This window comes from Myotis lucifugus, unplaced genomic scaffold (assembly GCF_000147115.1).
Source record: "Myotis lucifugus unplaced genomic scaffold, Myoluc2.0 scaffold_5, whole genome shotgun sequence".
Lineage (NCBI taxonomy): Eukaryota > Metazoa > Chordata > Mammalia > Chiroptera > Vespertilionidae > Myotis > Myotis lucifugus.
The window spans coordinates 1,367,659-1,387,600 of NW_005871053.1; the positions used below are offsets into that span (position 1 = coordinate 1,367,659).

At 49.8% G+C, this 19,942-nt stretch overlaps 1 protein-coding gene across 3 annotated transcripts in view; it reads left to right on the forward strand.

Annotated features, from left to right (window-relative positions):
* The window catches only part of FARP2 (FERM, ARH/RhoGEF and pleckstrin domain protein 2), a 100,244-nt gene that overhangs the window by 76,881 nt on the left and 3,421 nt on the right, over window positions 1-19,942 (forward strand). For 2 of the 3 annotated variants that reach the window (XM_006083011.2, XM_014467155.2), the window contains 10 exons: window positions 3,419-3,597; window positions 7,061-7,150; window positions 7,525-7,658; window positions 8,137-8,218; window positions 9,946-10,183; window positions 13,446-13,576; window positions 14,077-14,145; window positions 14,710-14,799; window positions 19,473-19,493; window positions 19,704-19,786. In XM_006083011.2, the coding sequence (XP_006083073.1) occupies window positions 3,419-3,597; window positions 7,061-7,150; window positions 7,525-7,658; window positions 8,137-8,218; window positions 9,946-10,183; window positions 13,446-13,576; window positions 14,077-14,145; window positions 14,710-14,799; window positions 19,473-19,493; window positions 19,704-19,786 (1,117 nt within the window). The remainder of the gene's footprint in view (window positions 1-3,418; window positions 3,598-7,060; window positions 7,151-7,524; window positions 7,659-8,136; window positions 8,219-9,945; window positions 10,184-13,445; window positions 13,577-14,076; window positions 14,146-14,709; window positions 14,800-19,472; window positions 19,494-19,703; window positions 19,787-19,942) is intronic. The other variant, XM_014467163.1, reaches the window with a different exon arrangement.

Below are 19,942 nucleotides of genomic sequence, written 5' to 3' on the forward strand. Positions count from 1 at the left end.
CAGCAGCAAGTTCACATTCACCTGGGTTCTTTGGACAAGTCAGCCTTCCCTACTCTCATGGGATTACTGAGCCATTGTTCAAGCTACAGAAGGAATTTCTAGATCTTATGCCTCCTACTGTCACATTAACCTTCAAACTTAACCTTGAGTCTTCCAAGCTGGAGCTGATTCTTTCTCCACTATTAGGCAAAAATGTTCAAGATTATTTATTATAGAGATTTGATGAAGAGGATTTAAAGGTATGAAATAAAAGTAATGCTAACTTTCCTTTAAATGTGATATTTGTCTTTCATCACCTAGTTAGATGAAGAAAATGAAGTTAAGCACAACGTATAATACTGTGCTTTTTAAAATGACATTTCAAAAGTTGTAAGATAAATATTTAGAAATTTTTGGAAATAACGAATGCCACAAAGCAAAGAAAACCAACTGCCAGAGGTACTCACTGCCGAACTTGAAACAGTTTTAAATTTAAGCATTTTTTGTAACTTGCAGCCTTGAGAACGGAGCCTGTCTGTGAACACAGTAGACAATCTGACCCACTCCAGCAGAAACTCGAAGCTCAGTGAAACAACTACCGCTTGTGTCTGTTACTTTCAAGTAACCAGATTTTGAAAATTGAAGAATTTCCAAAAATTCTTTGTCTATCATTCCTTGATACCATAGTGGTCTGGAAGCTCGCTCTGTGTCTAAGTGGATGCTTGTCACAGGGACTCTTGTAACACAGAACATCAACTCCTCCTGCCTGTTGTTCAGTAGAGGACCTTGGACACAGGTCTGTTTTTACAAAAATTTCAGGTTAATTCTTCACCATGTCAGTTAAGGGTAAGCATATTCTGTGATACCTAAAATTCTGAAGGCATCTGCCTTTTATCCAGGTGCTCTAATGTGCATTGTGAACACGGGCAGGATATTCCGAGGCAAGGGAGCGCTCATCTTACACCCCTCACATCATCCCAGCAGGCTGGGGCTACCCCAACATCACTTCTGGAGAGACACCTGCCGAGCCTCGGTCCACGCTTGTTTCTTGGTGTGGAGTGTGTGTCAGCGACACACACAGTGGAAAGATTGGCCACGTAGGTAGGGCATGGGTACACGATGTACACAGACAACCTCGGTGTAGATGGGTCATTTGCTTGAAAAAATATCTCCCCACAGATTTGTTGACTTTATCTTGTAGGATCTGTGTTTACATAATTGGAAGGAGGTGGTATGACTTACAACATTGTGCTGTAGCTGACAGATTTAATAAAGGCAAGTGTTTAATGGCAGTTTGTGGTACTTTTTAATCTGTTCACTAAATTGTGAGTTGACAATTTTTGTGAAATAATAAGTATCTACAATGCTAACATCAAATGATGACTTGTAACCTTCCAAATGAGCAGTCCGTCCTAAAAGGGTTCCCTCTCTTTTATGAGTTCTTCACAGAGGGGCTGTTTACTGGGCTGCATTCTCTAATCTGACAGCTTTACTAGCCCGCACTGGCCAGCATAGCAGAGAGCTGGTCACCCCATCTCCTCAGCTTTCTCCTGCTATTGAAAAATAAAGTCAAGTTTTGCAGCAACTTTTTGGTGAATTGCCAACTAGTAATTTGCTATGGGACTGCCCATCTCCAAGGGAGGTGCTGTGTGCGGTGCTGGTAGACAGGAGAGTAAACAATGACCTTGTACTTCCTTTCACAGCCAATGAGCATAAAACATCTTGGCTCTCACACCTTGAACAATACAATTGTGAAGAATAAATAGATCAGTTATTAGTCACTTCTAGACTTTTTTCTAAAATTTCAATGTGTGAAGGTATCTCATAATGCAATTTTGGGCTTATTAGGGACAAAAGGGTTTTGGAGTGCAAATCCTAAGTAGCTCATCTTTGGACACATGCCTCTTCTCCATGTGAAAAGTAACTGTGCCCTCCATTCGGGTTTGGGCCCTTCAGAACTTACAGAGTCCACCCGGCCTGGTGTGGGAGGAGGGGTATAGGAATTTTGTTAATTTAAGGTGGCTTAGCATATTTTAAATGTAATAAAAGCAAATTCTAATAAACTGGTTATTAATTCCATATCTTATTTTGTCCAGGTTTTCTAATGTGAATGGGTGTTTCATCATGTTTTCAATCTGTCAGTTGTGAGAAATTCCAGAGGTAACTGCCGTCCTGGCTTTGGTAATTCATCGCTGGAAGCACTCGGTGGCATCCCAGCTCCAGATCTGTCAATGTGAAAATAGGGCCCCGCCAGCCCGCCGCTGCCTGGGACGGCTACTGACTCTAGTTCAGTTGCTTATGACTGTCCAGGGAGCAGGAAACAGGTGTGTCGGGTGTTCACAAAACTCCTCTACACCTGTCTACACACTCCCATGTTTGGGGCTAAATAAACCAAGCTTTGGTTTTATAAGCTGGTCACTATAGGTGACTGCATCTGAAGTCGTTAGTGGTAGTGTTAGAGGATCTTGCTTTAAGCCATTGTGTAGGGAGTGGGCAGCCACCACGGGCTCGAATTGAGTTATTTCTATCCCAGCATTTTGTAAACTGACTTAATCATAGTTAGAAATAATGGTAGTTTGAGTGTTAAAACACTATACATTTGGAAACTTAAGGTAATTGTCTATCTTAAGGAGCTTTTAAACAGCAGTTACATTTTTTGTTAAAACTCTGCTTTAATGGTATCTTTAAAATTGGGCATTTAATAGTAATTGTTTTCCCACAGGGGAAAAAAACATTAGAAATAAACCTTTAAGAATTTTTTTTAAATAATGGATAAGAGAATTTTTTATTACAAAATGTAAGATAGAATATACCTCATCATTAGCCTTTTTAGAACTAGGCCAAAATTTTGGTTTCTGTCTAATCAAAAGCAAACATTTAAAAAGGGGGAAAATTTAACTATTAATTAATTTTGTGTTATAATTCTAGAAAACCAAAATAAAACCTTTATTAATGGAAAATTCAATTAAGTAGAAAACAATATAATGAGTTGTAATTTTATATGATCAGATTTTTAACTGAATGATTGATGAGTTTGGCATTAAAATAGACATTTTCTTCAGATATGTTGGCATCAATTTGGTATGTCTCTAACACGTACACAGAAGGTGCTCCTCCCTGTCTGTCCTGCTTCACATGCTTGTGCTGCTGATTTTATCCCTAGAGCAAAGAGAAAGCCCTGGAACTGCACAGCCCAGGGGTCCAGGCGCCTGTGGTTGGTGTCTGTGAAATCGGATTGGTCAGCCAGCAACCTTTTCTCATGTTCACTTTATGTCACGTTGAGAACTGCATGTGGTAGCGTCTTTACTTACAGTTTCCAGAAAGTGCCGAGCAGCAGTGTAAGGCTAGTGTCGGCTAACGCCTGGTAAGAAATGTGGTGTCTGGCCGCATCCTGGCCCTTCTCATTTCTCACTCCATCCCCCGCCCTGTTCAATTCCAGGCCTTCCCACGGACAGTCCTCAGCCTTCTCCCTCCACCCGGAAGAACCCACTGAGCCTGAGCCCTGTGTTTCAGGTGACGCTGGGCCCAGCTGAGCGGGGCTCGTCCCCACTCCTGAGCCCTGTCCTTAGCGACGCTGGCGGAACCAGGATGGACGATGAGGAGGAGCCGAAACACAAGGTGGGCACCGCCCCAAGCAGAGGGCTGGGTGCTGGTGGGCCTGGATTTGCAAACTTCTCTCTGGGCTGGGAAGCCTGTGGGCAGAGCAGGACTGGGCTCTATGCCCACACAGCCCTCCCTCCCAGGCCTGCTGAGGGAACGATGGTGAGCTGGCTTCCCTAGAGAAATCTTGTCCTGAGGTCCTCCTGTCCTTTTGGGGACTTTTTTGGGACCTTTGTAACAGTACCTGGCACCTATGGGTTCTGAGTGTTGGGCTGGGTCCTGGGGATGTGGCAGAAAGGGGCAGGCCCTGGAGGAGCCCTCAGCCCAGCAACCAGGAGGAGGTCTAATGCACAGAAAGGGTTTGCTGGGTGGGGACCAGTCTTGTCTGGAATCAAGGGAGTCACGGGCTGATGTATGAGTGGGTCCTGGAGTGTCATTGCAAGGGGAGGGAAGGGATGGGGTGGATTTAGGGTAGAAAGTGGGGGTGATCCCAGGGACAGGAGTGTGGCAGGTGCGGAAAGGTAGGGTAGAAAGCTCATGGTTCAAGGACAAGGCGATGGCCAGAGGCATTGGCACCCCTGGCCTCGTGGCCACTTCCACTCTTGTGGCCCTGGCCTGCAGCGGGGGCCATGTCCTGGGCAAGGCAGCCAGGGCAAGCTGGCTTTGCGTGTGAGCACATGAGGAAGGCAAAGGGTCCAGGGAATTTGACATTTGGGGAAGAGAGTGGTTAAAATAATGGGCTGTGGACTGTGTGGGCCCTGGGGGCCATGGAGAGGGAGAAGCCAGGAACCATCTATCTGTTTCCCTGCACCTAGTGGAGGCCCCTGAGGTGCACACCTGAAGGAAGCGTGTTGAACTGGGCCCCAAGTGGTGGGACCCCTGCCTCCCAGGTGCCTGTCATGTGGGCAGCTGTCATCGAGAACACCTTAGCACTTGTGTGTTTCCTCCTGAATGGGCCAAAAAGCATGTTACTTCCAGGGCCACCTGAGCTGGACCCATGAGGTTCCTCAGCAGGGGGGCTGCAACTCCTCCAAGGATGGGGAGGCCTCTGCAGACGTCTGTCCTTGTGCCGGGTCCCCGGGCCCTCTTCAGTGACAGCAGCCCTGGAATGGAAGGCCTGCTGTTGAAGAGGTGTGGGTGCCGGCTGGCTTCCAGCCTAGGACGCCCCCCTGGTGGTTGGGACTTTGCAGCCAGTCCCCAGCCCTCAGGCCTCCATCTTGGCCATGTTGCTTTGGTGCCGTAACAAAAATGGCTTTGGAGGAAAGCTGTTTAAAAAACTAAATTTTAATTTGTCACTTTCTGTATTAATAAAATAGCTGATCTTTAGGTGGTGATCTGTAGGGTGATGACCCCTGACACCTGACACTTGAGGTTAATTGGGCTAACAGAGGTGTCTATGGCCTTTGTTATCTAACCAGGCCTCTGAGAGAAGGGACATGGTCGTCACAGTGCAGCCACCTCACACAGTGCGACCGCTCCCTCCCCTCACGCTGCCTCCTAATTCCCGGCCACGTGGCCACGGGATGCTGCGGGTCCCAGGCTACATGTAAAAGCAGCATCAAGCACAGGGGGCCCCAAGGGTGGCAGGACACACTTTCTTCACCTCTACCCGCTGGGTCACCCCAGTGAGTGACTAGCTGTGTTCTGTGCTGGTTTTGTGAACCAGCGTCCCCAACAAGGCCCCGGCCCCCAGGTTCACTGATGACTCCCCAGTGGGACCTGGGCAGTTTTGGGGTTCCTCAGCTTCACAAACAAACGCAGGGGCTGGGAATCTGGGTGTGGCCAGGGCGTTCACGTCTGAGCCTCCCTCAGGAGATCCGTGTGGCTTGTTCTCACCAGCATCTCCCACTCACCAGCATCTCCCACTTAATGCGCTGTTTCTCCTCCTTTCTAATAGAAATTGGTGAGGACCAACAATATTTGAAAGGTATGAAAACTGAAGGTGGCTGGTGCCTCTTACAGGTGATTGTGTGGGGCTGAGAGAAGGGCCACAGCACCACGCTCGGGATCTCAGCTGCTTTCTGCAGGGCAGGTGGCAGAGCTTGGCAGAAAGCACAGTCCCCTCCCGGGCACCCCCCCCCCCAGCCTACGGCAGAGGTGTGGGTGGCTGCTTTACCTTCTCTCCACTGAGGGATTCCTGAGAGGTTTCTTTGCCCTAGAAATAGGGGTCAGCAATGGAAATGGGGGCCAACCTGGCCCCTGACCTTCCTCCTCAAACTGGTCACCTGCATGGTTCAGAGGCTTTTTACTTTGGCTTAGGCCCCAAACTGCAGTCATCCTTGCCTCCTTTGTCCTTCACACCTCCACCCACACCAGAACTGGACCCTCCGTGTATCCAGGGCCCCACCCCTCCTCCTGCCATTCCCCTTCCCAGGGTGGGAAGAGGCCTCCTGAAGAGCCCCGGCCCTTCCCAGCCTGCGTCACCCCAAAACCCCTCCCTGCCTTCCCTGCCAGTAACCAGCTTGCTGCACCTCTTCCCCCTCCCCCTTGACCTCTGACCTGTGTCCCACACCCAGCTGCCAGCCCCGCCCTCTCCCTGGAGGCTGTGGCTGCCTCACCCCTCCTGCTCTGCTTTGGGTCCAGAGGACTTGTCTCCTGTGCTGGGAACTTACCCACTAGTCAGTGCCAGGCTGCTTGTCTCCTTCCTGCTGAGAGGCTGTCCGCTCTGTTCCTGGGCCCGTCTCAGGTGCCTCCTTGGGGCTGGCATGTGCTTCACAGGCATGTTTGCATGGCGGACGTGGGGACAGTTGGCCTCTTAGAGATCTCAGCCTGGTGGAGGACAACACAAGGGCGCAGGGCTAGAGCAGGACCAGGTGTCGTCCAGCCAGGAAGGATGGAGAAGGGGCCATCGAGCCCAAGCGTGAGGCCTGTGCTTTGCCGAGAGCCAGGCATGGTGGGGCCCAAGGGCCCAGGGCCACCCTTTCTGCTCCGAGGGTCCCATCACTGCTGACTGGCCTGCCGGCACCTGCACGTCAGGCAGAGGCCCTGATGGGGTTTAGAGCTCCAGCGCTGGGCATCTCGGGCCCTGCACTCAACGCGTGCTGGCCGCCCGGTGCCCTCACAGGGCACCGTTAGGATGTAGACCTTTGGCAATGGTAATAACTTGTTTGTGAGTTAGGCTTAACAGTTATCATTACATGTACAGTATACATATACACACACTCTCACGTCTGTGTGTTCAGCAGCTACACTCCTGGCAGTGGTATCTAAACAATAATTTTATCGCAAAACCAATAATTAGCTTCAATATGTTGATGTTTGAACAGCAATTCTTTTCTCAAAAAGAATAACATACAATGAGAAAAACATGTGAAGGAGAAACAACAGGCTTATATTTTTACTCAGAGGGGAATGTCTTCAGGAATTATGGACAAAAACCGTGTGAGAACGTTAATCTGAGCAGGAGAAAGCGAGGGTTGCGCATGTGGCCTGTCTGTGGCGTATCCGACAGGCACGTGCTCACCGTCTGCGCCTCTTGCAGGGCACGGGCGCCGACGAGGCCTACTTCATAGCGAAGGAGATTCTCGCCACAGAACGCACATACCTGAAGGATTTAGAAGTTATCACTGTGGTATGAAAACTAAGTCTTTTATTACTTTGATTTTCTTAATATTTCTTAATTCTAAACCAGAGACGGAAGAGCCCTTCTAAGAAATACCTCTCAGCCATCATGAGATCTACCTGTACATGTTCTGTGAAACACATTTAAACAATGTCTAAGTCGGGTCAGAATATTGGGTCTGTTTTTTCATAAAACTGGGACTGTAGCCACTTGAAGCTTTTCACCAGAATTGTTCTCGTGTAATATTGGGAAAATTTGGTGGCCAGTCAAGAGGAAGCCATGGCATGTGAGCTATCCTCAGGGGGACTCTGGGTCAGCGCAGGCCCCTGTGGCCGCAGCCCCGGGGTGATCCCTCAGTCACCCGAGCTCTGCTCTTCCCACAGTGGTTCCGAAGCGCCGTGGTCAAGGAGGACGCCATGCCTGCGGACCTGATGACGCTGCTCTTCTCCAACATCGACCCCATCTACGAGTTCCACAGGGGCTTCCTGTGTGAGGTGGAGCAGAGGCTGGCACTCTGGTAATGCCCAACCCCGTCCCCGCTCCGCACACACGGCCGCCCCCGCACACACGGCCGCCCCGCACACACGGCCGCCCCTGCACACGCGGCCGCCCCCGCACACACGGCTGCCCCTCGTCACCACCACTGCTTTCAGGAACCTCCCAGCTTCAGACGCTAATTCACCAGAGTCATTACTTCATTGAAGTCTATTTTTAAAACGTGTGAGGAGGAGTAGACAATAATAATCACTTTTATTCATCCTACTTCAGAAGAATGAACAAAGTTGGTTAAAAGTAGATGATTCTATTTTTTTCCTAATTACTGTCTTTTAGAGAATGGCCCACGAGTAAAGATGCTTCTGTCAGGCACAGGCCTCCACCTCCAAGGAGCTCACTGCTGTCCTGGCCGTGCTGGGACGGCTGGCCCACGAGATCGATCAGCGTGGATCTCACAAGCCTTCCTGAGGTTTGATTGTATTTGTCCATCTCTGCTCCAGGGAAGGACCTTCCGGTGCCCAGGCCCCAGGCAGCCACCAGCGGATCGGGGACGTCCTGCTCAGGAACATGCGCCAGTTAAAGGTAGCGACTCCGGGCGAGCACCTGCCGTGCAACACAGTGTGCCCTCAGGACCGGTTCCCTGGAACAGCACTCACCTCAGAGCTGCTTCCCCCAAGGACAGTGTCCTCCCTAACAACACCCCTTCACAGGAGCGCCCCTCATTCCTCTAAGAACGGCATCAAGTCAGGATGGAATTCCCTCGGAGCAGCGATCCCCTGGGAGCATCATCATTCCCGGTGCCCAGCCTTCCCGTCCAGGCAGCTCTTCCCTCCGAGCAGCACTCCATCAGGACAGGCCTCCATTCAGAGCTCCTTCTCTAGGAACCAGGCCCCGCAGAGCAGCCTCCGGGGAAGTGTGCTGGGAGCTGGCTCTCTGGCAGCTGCACTGGACTCACCCGGGACATGAGCCCCGGGCCCAGGTGCCGTTGTTGCTGAGCTTGCTGAGCTCCCGCCTGGACGGGGCGTGCAGAGCCTGTCCAGGGGTTGTTAGGGTTTGCGTCCACTCTCCTTCTGGGCTTATAGTTCAGGGGTTTTTCTTCAGAGGCATTAGAGTTTCGTGGAAAGGATTGGCTGTAGGTCACCAGGTCAGCAGCGCGGAGGAAGCGGAGGCCTTCTCCTGAGGGCCGGTCACCACAGGCGTTGGAACCAGCGGCTGTGCTTTCACTGCACAGGGTCCTGCTCTTGCTGAACAGGTGGATGGGCCTCTCCCGCCCATGCATCTGTCCTGGGAGCTCTCGCATCCAGCCTGAGACTCTGGGGGCCCTCCCCCCGCCGTCTTCTACCCGCTTGCATGGCTCCAAGTCCCCAAGCCTTCGCTGTCGTGCCCATTCACTGGGAGGCGGGCACCTCCATCCCAAGCCTGTCCCACCTCCACCCAATCCGCCCAGACTCCTGAGGTCCTTCCGGGCCATTCCGCTCCTAGACACCTGAGGGGCCGCAGGCTCGCTTACGCTGTCTTCAGAGAGCCCTGCGTGAAGAGCTCCATTCTGCCCAGAGCCCCATTTTTTACCCCCACACATTTTTTGGTTTTCTGAGCCAGGTTCATTAATAAGTGTTATCTATCCCAAAAGCCTTAAAAAAAATTTATTTCAAAATATATATAAATCTGTTTGATTGAGCTTATACCACACAAGTCACATGTAATGTTCATTAAAACAAACTGATTGAATGTTAGAAACTTCTAGAAGGTAGGGACCAGTTGAGTTTACTATGACTGAAACACTGCCAGCCCGTACATGTATGCACGTGGTGCTGTAACAGTGTCAGGAGCGACCCTCCCTCTCTGGCAAGTGGGTTGAACACACTCTGCCTGCTCTGGAGTGTGGCTGGCGCAGCCTCTCCGAGGAGGAGAGCTCCCTGCTGGCACCTGAGGCGGGTACAGCCCTCAGCCTCAGCGCTTCATCTGCAGAGTGAGGTGACGCCTGTGGTCCCCCCCCCCCCCACACACACACACACACACATGAGGTTTGAGAGCAGTCGGCAGCGCAGGGGTGGTTTCGCTGTGGACAAGCCACTGCCCTCCTGCTGGCGTGAGGTTGGGTTGGGGTGGAGTCTCCGTGGGGCAGGATGGACCGCAGGGGGCTGGAAACCCAGCTGACACCCCCTGGCCGTTGTCCTCTGTTCTGCCCCACTGGGATTTCCAGCCTGTGTGTGACGTCCACACGGGGAGCCATCCAGACAGGAAGCCACTCCCCAACCGGACGCCCTCTCAGGTCCCTGACCTAACGAGCCCCTGTTGTGCCTCCACAGCAGTTCACCGGCTACTTCCAAAGGCACGACGAGGTCCTGACGGAACTGGAAAAGGCCACCAAACGCTTCAAGAAGCTAGAGACCGTGTACAAAGAGTTCGAGCTCCAGAAAGTCTGCTACTTGCCTCTCAACACGTTCTTGCTGAAGCCCATCCAGCGACTGGTGCACTATCGCCTGCTGCTGCGGCGGCTGTGCGGGCACTACGCGCCCGGGCACCACGACTACACTGACTGCTGTGGTGAGTGGGGCTGCCATGCCGTGCTGAGGGAGGAGCAGCGTTGGCAAACCTGCAGGCTTCGGCTCCCTTATTTGGGAAGCACAGGGTGTGTGCTCTCCCCTCCCCAGGGGCCAAGTCTGCAGCGGGCAGAGCTGGCACTGCTCACCCTCCTCCCCAGCTGACGGAAGCCAGCGGGCCCTGGGTCTGCACAGGCCAGTATGCCCTTCAGCCCCACTGCCCCAGCAAGGCCTTGCCCTGCTCCAAATCTGAACCACGAGTGAAGGGATCCAATCGTCCTGGAGGAGCTCCTCCTGTGCAGTGGGGGTGGGATGACCCTAGAGCAGCCGTGGGCAAACTACAGCCCGCGGGCTAGATCCGCCCGTTTGAAATGAATAAAACTAAAAAAAAAAAAAAAAAAAAGACCGTACCCTTTTATGTAATGATGTTTACTTTGAATTTATATTAGTTGACACAAACACTCCATCCATGCTTTTGTTCCGGCCCTCCGGTCCAGTTTAAGAACCCATTGTGGCCCTCGAGTCAAAAAGTTTGCCCACCCCTGCCCTAGAGTGACCTGCTACCTGGAGGTATTTCTGTTCTGCAAGCCTTGACGCTAAAACTCAAACATTTGGTCCAGGGTGGCTATTAGAAGTTTTTGTCATAGACAGACTTTATCATTTTTGTGTGTTAAAGGAACAAAAGAATAAACCCTGACCTTTTTAACCTACAATATCACCTCTAGTTGTAGGATAAATTTAGTGCAGGAAGTTACTCTCCATAGGAAGGTTTTTACAAGTGAATTCACCATCATCGTTACAAGTAAAAGATAAAAGACTGGCACTACTTCTCGCTGGTCTCCCATAGTCATAAATGGGTATAATTAATTTGCTTTCTGCTGAACGAGAAACAAAATGGATCATATGATGTTGACAAATCTCTTCTTCATTCTAAAAGCAAGTGTTTCGTGTTTGCTACAAAGGAAAAGACAAAATTGTCAAAAATATTTCCAAGCATTTTCAGGGAAATAAAGTGAAGCAACATTAAAAATGCTGCCATGCTGGCCTCTGTCAGTCTTTTCCTGTAAGGGGGGGGTGGGCAGTGCTAGGGGGAGGGGGAGGCCATGCCCATGGAGGGGGAGGCCATGCCCATGGAGAAGGCCGGGCGCCCTCACTATTCAGGTTCCTCATCAGTCAAACCGTCTCATGGGCTAATGCAAAAGCCAAATGAGGCTGCACTTCTGAAAGTGCTTTGTAAATTGTTGACGCAACATGGTGCCAAGAACTGGCACCTGGACGGGTTTGCTTCAGCCGTCTCCGGAGGGCTCAGCTGATGGAGTCCCTTCCCACCGTGACCCACCCTCCCACAGGGCCAAGGAAGAAGGCCCCTGGGCTGTAGATGTTACCAGCCCTTTTGGTCTTCACAGGAGTTGAGCTTGAGCCTGTTGGACAAAAGGAGGTACCCCTAGCTTGGGAGTTAGAGAAGATGGCCTTGCATCTTAATTTTACCCTTCATTCAGTAAGGGTTTCCCAAGGGCTGTGCCTGGGCTGGCCAGGTGCTAAGTGTGCATTGATGGTTTGTCAACATCACGCTGGTTCTGTGGAGACCCAGGCATGAGACGGTACTGTGTCCAGCAGCCCTGCATCAGGTCCGAAGCACATCCCCAGCATCTGGCAGCTTCTAGTTCCAGCCCAAGGGCAGCCAAGCTTCCACCCTGCACTCCATGCACACATGTCCAAGGGCAAGGTGGCACTGGGTGCCATTCAGGGCAGACACAGACACGTGGGGCCAGGCAGCCTGCAGTGAACAAGCAAAGTGAAGAATCTTTACCAACAGTGTGTCACTCAGATCTGAGCTGGGCCCTGAGGGCTGGGGAGGCCAGAGAGGGGCCAGAGCTCAGCAGTCTGCACAGAGCAACTCCAGGTGTCTGCCCTGTGTTAGCATCACCAAGGCTCTTATAATGGGTCATTTATGAGTGAGTAATTCGTCTCCCCAGGTGCTTCCTTATCTGACTTCATCCTCCTAAAGCTCTGGGGCAGGTATTGTCCCCTCCACTGAAGAGGGACCGAGCCAGCACTCACAGACCTCCATTTACCAGACTCACGGAGCTGGAGCTGAGAAGGCGCAGAGTTGGGTGGGGTGGATGTCACCTGTGCTTCTTGGGACCTCGAAGGGCAGTGGCCAGGCAGTCCGCAGGGTTCTCATGAGAAGCTATCAGGCCCCCATCAGTGGTAGAGACCAGGGGACAGGAAGATGTGGTCACTGCATGTGGGGTTGGGCCTGTCTGGCCAACAGCTGCTCCCAGTGTCCTGGTCAGGTCTCTGATGACCACTCAATATCTGAGGTTGTGTTAATATGTTTTCCTTCCTGATTCTAAATTTTCATAACTTGGCTTGAACTATAAGATTAGCATCTGCACCTCCATTCAAAGAGAAAATTACTAATACTTTGAAGGTGCAAATTATTTAGACTTTAAACTACAGTAAATGATTATCCCTAAAGAACAAATACTGCCTTGCCTGTAACATTAGTTATTTACAAAGAAAGGCTGTTCTTTCTCTTGACCACATCTGAGTGTTGGCTAGTCAGTAGTTTGGGCTGAACAAATTCAAGTTGTGGCTCATCTGCAGGAACCTACACTTGTGCCTTAGCTATGGGTAGAGTTTGAGTGGAGTGTTCCTTGAATTAAAACGGCTTTTTAAAATGCCAGTTCTGGCCCAGCCAGCGTGACTCAGTGGTGAGTGTTGACCTATGACCCAGGAGGTTGCAGTCGATTCTGGTCAGGGCACATGTCTGGGCTGCAAGCTCGATTCCTAGTGGGGGGCGTGTAGGAAGAAGCTGACCAATGATTCTCTCTCATCATTGATGTTTCTGTCTCTCTCTCTTCCCTTCCTCTCTGAAATCAATAAAAATATTTTTTAATAAAAAAAAATGCTAGTTCTGCCCTGGCCGCTGTAGCTCAGCTGGTTGGAGCATCTTCCCATACACCAAAAGATCACTGGTTTGATTACCAGTCAGGGTACATACCCAGGTTTCGAGTTCGATCCCCAGTCAGGGCAAGTATGGGAGGCAATTGATGGATGTTTCACTCTCGCATCCATGTTTCTCTCTCTCCCTCTCCCTTCCTCTCTCATCTAAAATTGATAGAAGCATGTCCTTGGGTGAGGATTTAAAAAATAAAATGCCAGTTCCGGTCACAAAGTGGTGCTGGCGGGGGAACAGGGTTGTCTGTGCCACCCCTCACCCACCTGCCTGGGTGCCTGTACTGAGGGGTCTCTTCACACAGACGCCCTCCAGGTCATCACAGAAGTGACCTCCATACTACAACACAGCCTCGTCCGACTGGAGAACCTCCAGAAGCTGACAGAGCTGCAGCGGGACTTGGTTGGCATAGAGAACCTCATCGCTCCAGGCAGGGTAAGTGACTCAGAAAGTTCTTTGCGCTGGTTACTTCATTGTTTTGGTTGAGATATAATTCACATACCACAGAATTCACCTTTCAACGTGCGCAACTCAGTTTTTCTCCATGTGGAACTCATGGCTTCATCTCTATGGCTGAACTTTCTAGAAGCTTCTCAATAAGAGCAGCATGCTTTGCTTTACATGACGGCCTTAGTGTAGCCAGCCTGCTGTAAGGTGCTCAGCAGATGGTTTGGAGACTGAGTTAATTGGCACCCAGACAGGCCCCGGGGGACCACGAGGGGCAGACAGGAAGGAGGAAGGCAGAAAGGTGCGGAGGGTCCTTGAGCATCTGGGCGGGAGGGCACTGGTGAAGGGCTGGATGGGGCTGTGAGGGGCTCATCCAAGGGCTCAGAGAAGCAACATGGTGACATCAGTCAGGCCCTGGCCCCGCCAGCGTGCTATCTGCTGAGGCGGCTGTGGGCCCACACAATGCAGACCTCATTGCTGTCTTTCAGGAGTTCATCCGTGAGGGCTGCCTGCACAAGCTCACCAGGAAGGGCCTGCAGCAGAGAATGTTCTTTCTGGTAGGTGGATGGGCAGCAGTTGTGTTAGGGGGACTATGCCAGCACGTTGGGCCAGGTGGGCAGCCTCAAAGTCAGGAGCCATGTGAGGGTCACAGAACACATCCAGGCCAGTTGCCGTCCTGATTCTGTCTGTGGATGAGCAAAGCCAGCACATAGAAAATTCCACGTGCCTGTGGCTGCAGGGATGTCCGTCCTGCCGAGCTGCCAGCTCACAGGATCTTGCTGTCGGGCTTTGACTCTGGGAGCTGAGACCCTCCCAGCCAGTCCCTGCTGCCACCAGCTTTCCTGTCATCCGCTTCTTCCTCACATCCAGTTAGATCCAGACCTCAGCATCCTGTATGAGGGGTGACTGGGCCAAGGACGTCTGCTGGTTTGTGTGGTTACTAGTTACTTCTAGTCAAAAACAATTGTATGAATGAAGTAAAAATCCCTTTTGCGCCAAAAATCTCCAGCAAGCTGAATAGATTTGATAACACCATCAAGCCCTTGGAGTTGAAGTTCATCTGACAGTTAAAACCCTGTTACTTGTTTTTTAAATGATTTATCTAAAGCTGCCTGGCTCAGTTCTCAGATATGTTGCTGTACACAAGCAGAGGTGTCTCGGGAACCAGCCACTTCCGGATCCGGGGCCTCCTCCCACTTCGTGGCATGCTGGTGAGTGCTGAGGAACCGGCTGTGGTATTTGGGATTCAGCCGGCTACCTTAAAGCACCTGTTGGTCTGTTTCTATCTGTTGTGGTTACTGTTTTTGGTGCTCAAACAGCTGCCTCTGCAGCCCCTCCAGACTCAACCCAGGGGCCACCACCAGCACCTGCAGGACAAGCCCCCAACTCACCTTGTCCACCTGCCACCCCCAGGGTGGGAGGTGCAATGAAAGACCCCAGGCAGGCGCTGGGGCCACTCTGCTGCTGGAGGGGTGGGAGCGGACACAGGTTTTGAAAGGCAAAACCAAACCACCACATCGTAGGACTGTAGAGTTCCTACTTCTTTGATTTGTATCTCTTTTATATTGACAATATTGGTCCTGCATGGCATCATTAGTTATCTCACACACACACACACACACACACACACACACACACACACACGGATACACACACAGCTTTAATACAGTCAGACGTGCCCTGGCCAGGTGGCTCAGTTAGTGGGAGCATTGTCCCATACACCAGGAGGTTGTGGGTCCAATTCCCAGTCAAGACACATACCTAGGTTGCGCGTTCAATCCCTGATCAGGGCGTGTATAGGAGGCAACTGATTGATGTATCTCTCCCACACACACCTTTTCCTCTCTCTAAAACATATCCTTGGTATCCTTGGCTGAGGATTATTAAAATAAAAAACACATGCTACCACTGATGGGGAAGCTATGGGCTGGAGAAGCTCCCAGTGAGCTGGCGCCTGGCTTCTTTCCTCTGAGTCCTGTGTGAGGTCCATGCAGTGATCCCTTGTGTGGCATCCAGTTTGCCCTTTGCCCTTTTACCTCCATTTCCACTCTGTTGTTGCTGGCCTGGGCTGTTAGGGATCCTGCTGGTCTGGGAGCACTCTGTCTACCACACTCTGTCCAGCATGTCCCCATCCCCACGGTCACAGCTGCAACATGACACTTGTAATTCTCTGATGAATAGAAATTCTTCATTTTAATGTGATCCAGTTGTTAGCTACCTCCTTTGTGGTCAGTTCTTTCTATGGCCTGAAGAGAGACCTTCATTTGCCCTCCGTGTAAGTCTGCACTCAGCCTGAAACCCACGTTTAGGAATGGTAAAGATAGGAGGCCGAGTTCAGAGGTGCCGTGGGTCCAGAGCATCTGACTGCAGCGAGTATCTCTCCCTGAGGCCCCCCAGCCAGGCCTCCCCTCCAGGTGTCCGTGGGTGGGGTCTGATCATGCTCTGCTCTGTCGTGCCTGGCCCGCTGTCTCGATTTCTGCACTCAAAGCAGTCCTGCACGCACCCCGTCTTCTTCTAGGGCAGGGGTCCTCAAACTTTTAAACAGGGGGCCAGTTCACTGTCCCTCAGACCGTTGGAGGGCCGGACTATAGTTTAAAAAAAAAAATTAGTCGGCTGCTAAGCAACAGGCAGCAGTGGCAAAAACACCCGGCGGGCCGGATAAATGTTTTCGGCGGGCCGCATGTGGTCCGCGGGCCGTAGTTTGAGGGCCCCTGTTCTAGGGTGTCTTGCCTTTCCCGGCCCTCAGGGTCCCTCCGAGCTTCTCCAGCTCTCAGCAAGGAGGGTCAGTTTGAAAGCGCTCACCTGCCATTACTGGAAGCAGATCCCCTCTGTTTTCATAATTATGCTTTCATTATAGAAAAAAATAACTGAAAATATAAAACGAAAATCAGTCACAATTTTACCACCCACCAATAAGCACTGTTGGCATTTTGCGAAACGCCCTTCCAGCTTCACGTGTAGATCGAGGTTTTTTGCTGCCACAGTGGACTCACTTTTACAAGCTGTTTTGTGGCCTGCACTGGTTTTGCTTAGCAATGTGTCATGAACGTGCTCTTGTGTCCTCTATGCTCCCACCACCTCGTCAAGTGGAGATGAGATGAATGGGACACTGGGGAGCCAGCCCGTTTACTTGACTGGCTCGCTATACTGCACACTCCAGCTGCATCTAGCATTTCAGAATTAGAAATGACACCATCGTGTGCCTCTCTACACCTCAACCACATCCTCGAAATAAATTCCAAAAGGCGTTGTGTGGACGGAGTGTGCCGTTTCCAGTGTGAGTGTTGCTGCTCCGGGGCTGTCGGAGCACTTGCACTGGGACCGTCCTACTGAGCACATCTAAGGCTGCACCATCTGCACGGCTCTGGGGAGCACTGGGGACTCCCCCACATCTTTTCCAGTTTGGTGAGTGGAGCATCCCAGGGACGTCAGTGAGGCTGGCTGGGTCCTTGTCTCCTGGCACTCCCTCTAGGAGGCATTCATGTCTATCACTCTGGTCTCCATGATGTTAGCTTTTCATGCACTTTTGTGACCATTATAAAGAGGCCAGCCAACCCTCACATGTCAGAAATGCTTTCCCCAGCTAGTAACTCCTTTTTACTTTGCCTGCAGTTTGGTTTTACCTTGTAGAATTGAAACCCATCTGGGCAGGGATTGTGTTTCTTGTTCCTAGAACAGTATGTGGCACATTCTTGCTGAGGGAGTGAACTTAGACTCTGTAGTCAGATCTGTCCATCTTTTCCTTTAGGGTTCCTGCCCTTGGTGTGGACTCAAAAAGTCCCTCCCATGCCAAGATTATATTGGCACATTATTTCCTGGTACAGTTTTGGTTTCATTTTCCTCAATTAATCTACCTAAAATATTTCATTGGATGTTATTAGATTGGGACTCATTTTCTGCCATATAATCCGTTTTCCCCTTATTCATTGGACCCTTCATATTCTGATTTTGAAGGCTGCCTTGACCATATAAACAGCCCTTGTTTTCATGCTTGGGCTCTTTCTGGGCGTTTGTGTGTTTCTCATCAGTCCACACTCTTCTAATTTGTGGTGTTATGTGTTACAGGCACTGTCTAGGGCAGTGGTTCTCAACCTTCTGTCCCTTTAAATACAGTTCTTCATGTTGTGACCCAACCATAAAATTATTTTCGTTGCTTCTTCATAACTGTGATGTTGCTACTGTTATGAATTGTAATGTAAATATCTGACATGCAGGATGGTCTTAGGCGACCCCTGTGAAAGGGTCGTTCGACCGGCAAAGGGGTCGCGACCCACAGGTTGAGAACCGCTGGTCTAGGGGCATTAGTTTCATCCCTCATTTGTCCTCCTTTTTAAAAAAAATTTTTGCTATTCTCAAGTAGTTAATTCTTCCAGTAAATTTTTGAATAATTTGGACAAATTCCTTCAAAAAAACACCATTGAGATTTCTCTTGAAATTGCATTGCAGTCATATGCCATATAATGACAGGGCTATACATTTGGGAAATGTGCCATGCTGTGATTTTGTCGTGTGAATATCAGACCACACCTGCACAAACTTAAGTGGTTCAGCCCACTACACACCTAGGCTGTGCAACTATAACACAATGTTATTTGTGTATCTAAACATAGAAAAGATACTATAAAAATACTATAAATATAAAAATACTTGGGGGAATACTATAAAAAATGAAAGTGGAAAAAAATATTAAAAATGGTATAACTGAATAGAGCACTTACCGTGAATGGAGATTGTAGGACTGCAAGTTGCTCTGGGTGAGTCAGTGGGTAGTGAGTGGACATGAGGGTCTGGGACATCACTGCACACAACTGTAGACTTTATAAACCCTGTACACTGCGGCTACACTCAATTTATAAAACATGATTTTAATCAAGCACAAGAGAAAATGATGACATCAAGGATGACACGGTAAACACAAGATATATGAGGATGCCGCTGATGTAACAGCTGTTTAACAATAAACTGCTTTTTAATCATCAAAAGAGTACACGCTAAAACAATGATGAAAATTATGGTTAATACATAAACCAGTGACATAGTAGTTTATTAAGTACTACATACCTTACATAACTGTATTACTATACTTTTATATGACTGGTGGCAGGTTTGTTTACACCAGTATCACCACAAACTCATGAGTAATGTGTTGTGCTAGGACATTATGACCACTACATCACTAGGTGATAAGAATTTTTCAGTTCTATTATAATCTCATAGGACCACTGTCATCTCTGCGGTCTGTTGTTGATGGAAATGATATATGGCAATTAACTGTAAAATTACATATTAACTTGGGGGAATACTAACATCTTGACAACCTTCTCCTGCTGGTCATTGCTCATCTTAATTTTAGATTTATGTTCAATGTAAGGCTCAGTGGTTGACATCCTGTAGGCCCTGCACAGGGAAGCTGTCTCTTCTACGGGATGATCTGTAACTTGGCTGAACCTAGGGAAGGATGATGACTCTTGGCTTGAGAAAGAGAACCTTTATCATGTTAACAGTTTCTTTCTGATTCTAAGAAATATTATCAGAAATAACATGATGGACTTCAGCAAAGTTCTTTTGAGCATTTAGAGAAATGATCACTATTTTCCCTTTGACGTTGTGACAGTTATTGCTTTTATCACCTCCTAGGGTCAAACCATCCTTCCATTCCTAGAACAACCTTACTTGGTCACAGGATAATTTGTCTGCTTTTAGGCTTGAGTAGGAATATTTTAAAGTTATTTCGTTTAGTCATTTATAGCTGAGATTACTCTGTATAGGTTTTTCTTTGAATCTAACTTTGTTAGGTTTTGGTACCAAGTTTATAAAATGAATTGTCCAACTCCATACTTAATAATGATAATGCTCAACACTTTCTCCTGTGCTTGATTTTCAGCTAATAGTACTGGACCCACCGGTGAGTAGTTGGGTGCCCTGTGGCCCACAGCTTACCCACCTGGGTGGCAAGTGCCATGGTGTGGGGACCCCTCATGCCTCCCATAGCCCCTTGTAGAGTCAGCGTAGACTTGGACAGCACAGAATTTTCACATCACCTGTGTTGTGCTTCAAGCTTGTGTCAGCCAGCCCTGCTCCTGGTCCAGACTTCTACCTCTTCTCCCACCCACAGGTAGAAGAAAGCAAGAGTGAGTGGTCTGTTCCACACTGTTTTACTATTTATGCAGCTCAAAAAACAATCGTGGTGGCAGCCAGGTAAGAGCCTTTCACATCTGCAACCCAGTGGGCCCTGCGAGCCCATGAGTAGGGGCTCCCCTGCCATGAGCCAGAGTTCCCTCCGAGTGATGAGAGAGTCATTCCCACAGTCAGGAGTGATGTGTGCCCCTTGAGCACTGCTTCTCCAGTGGTGGG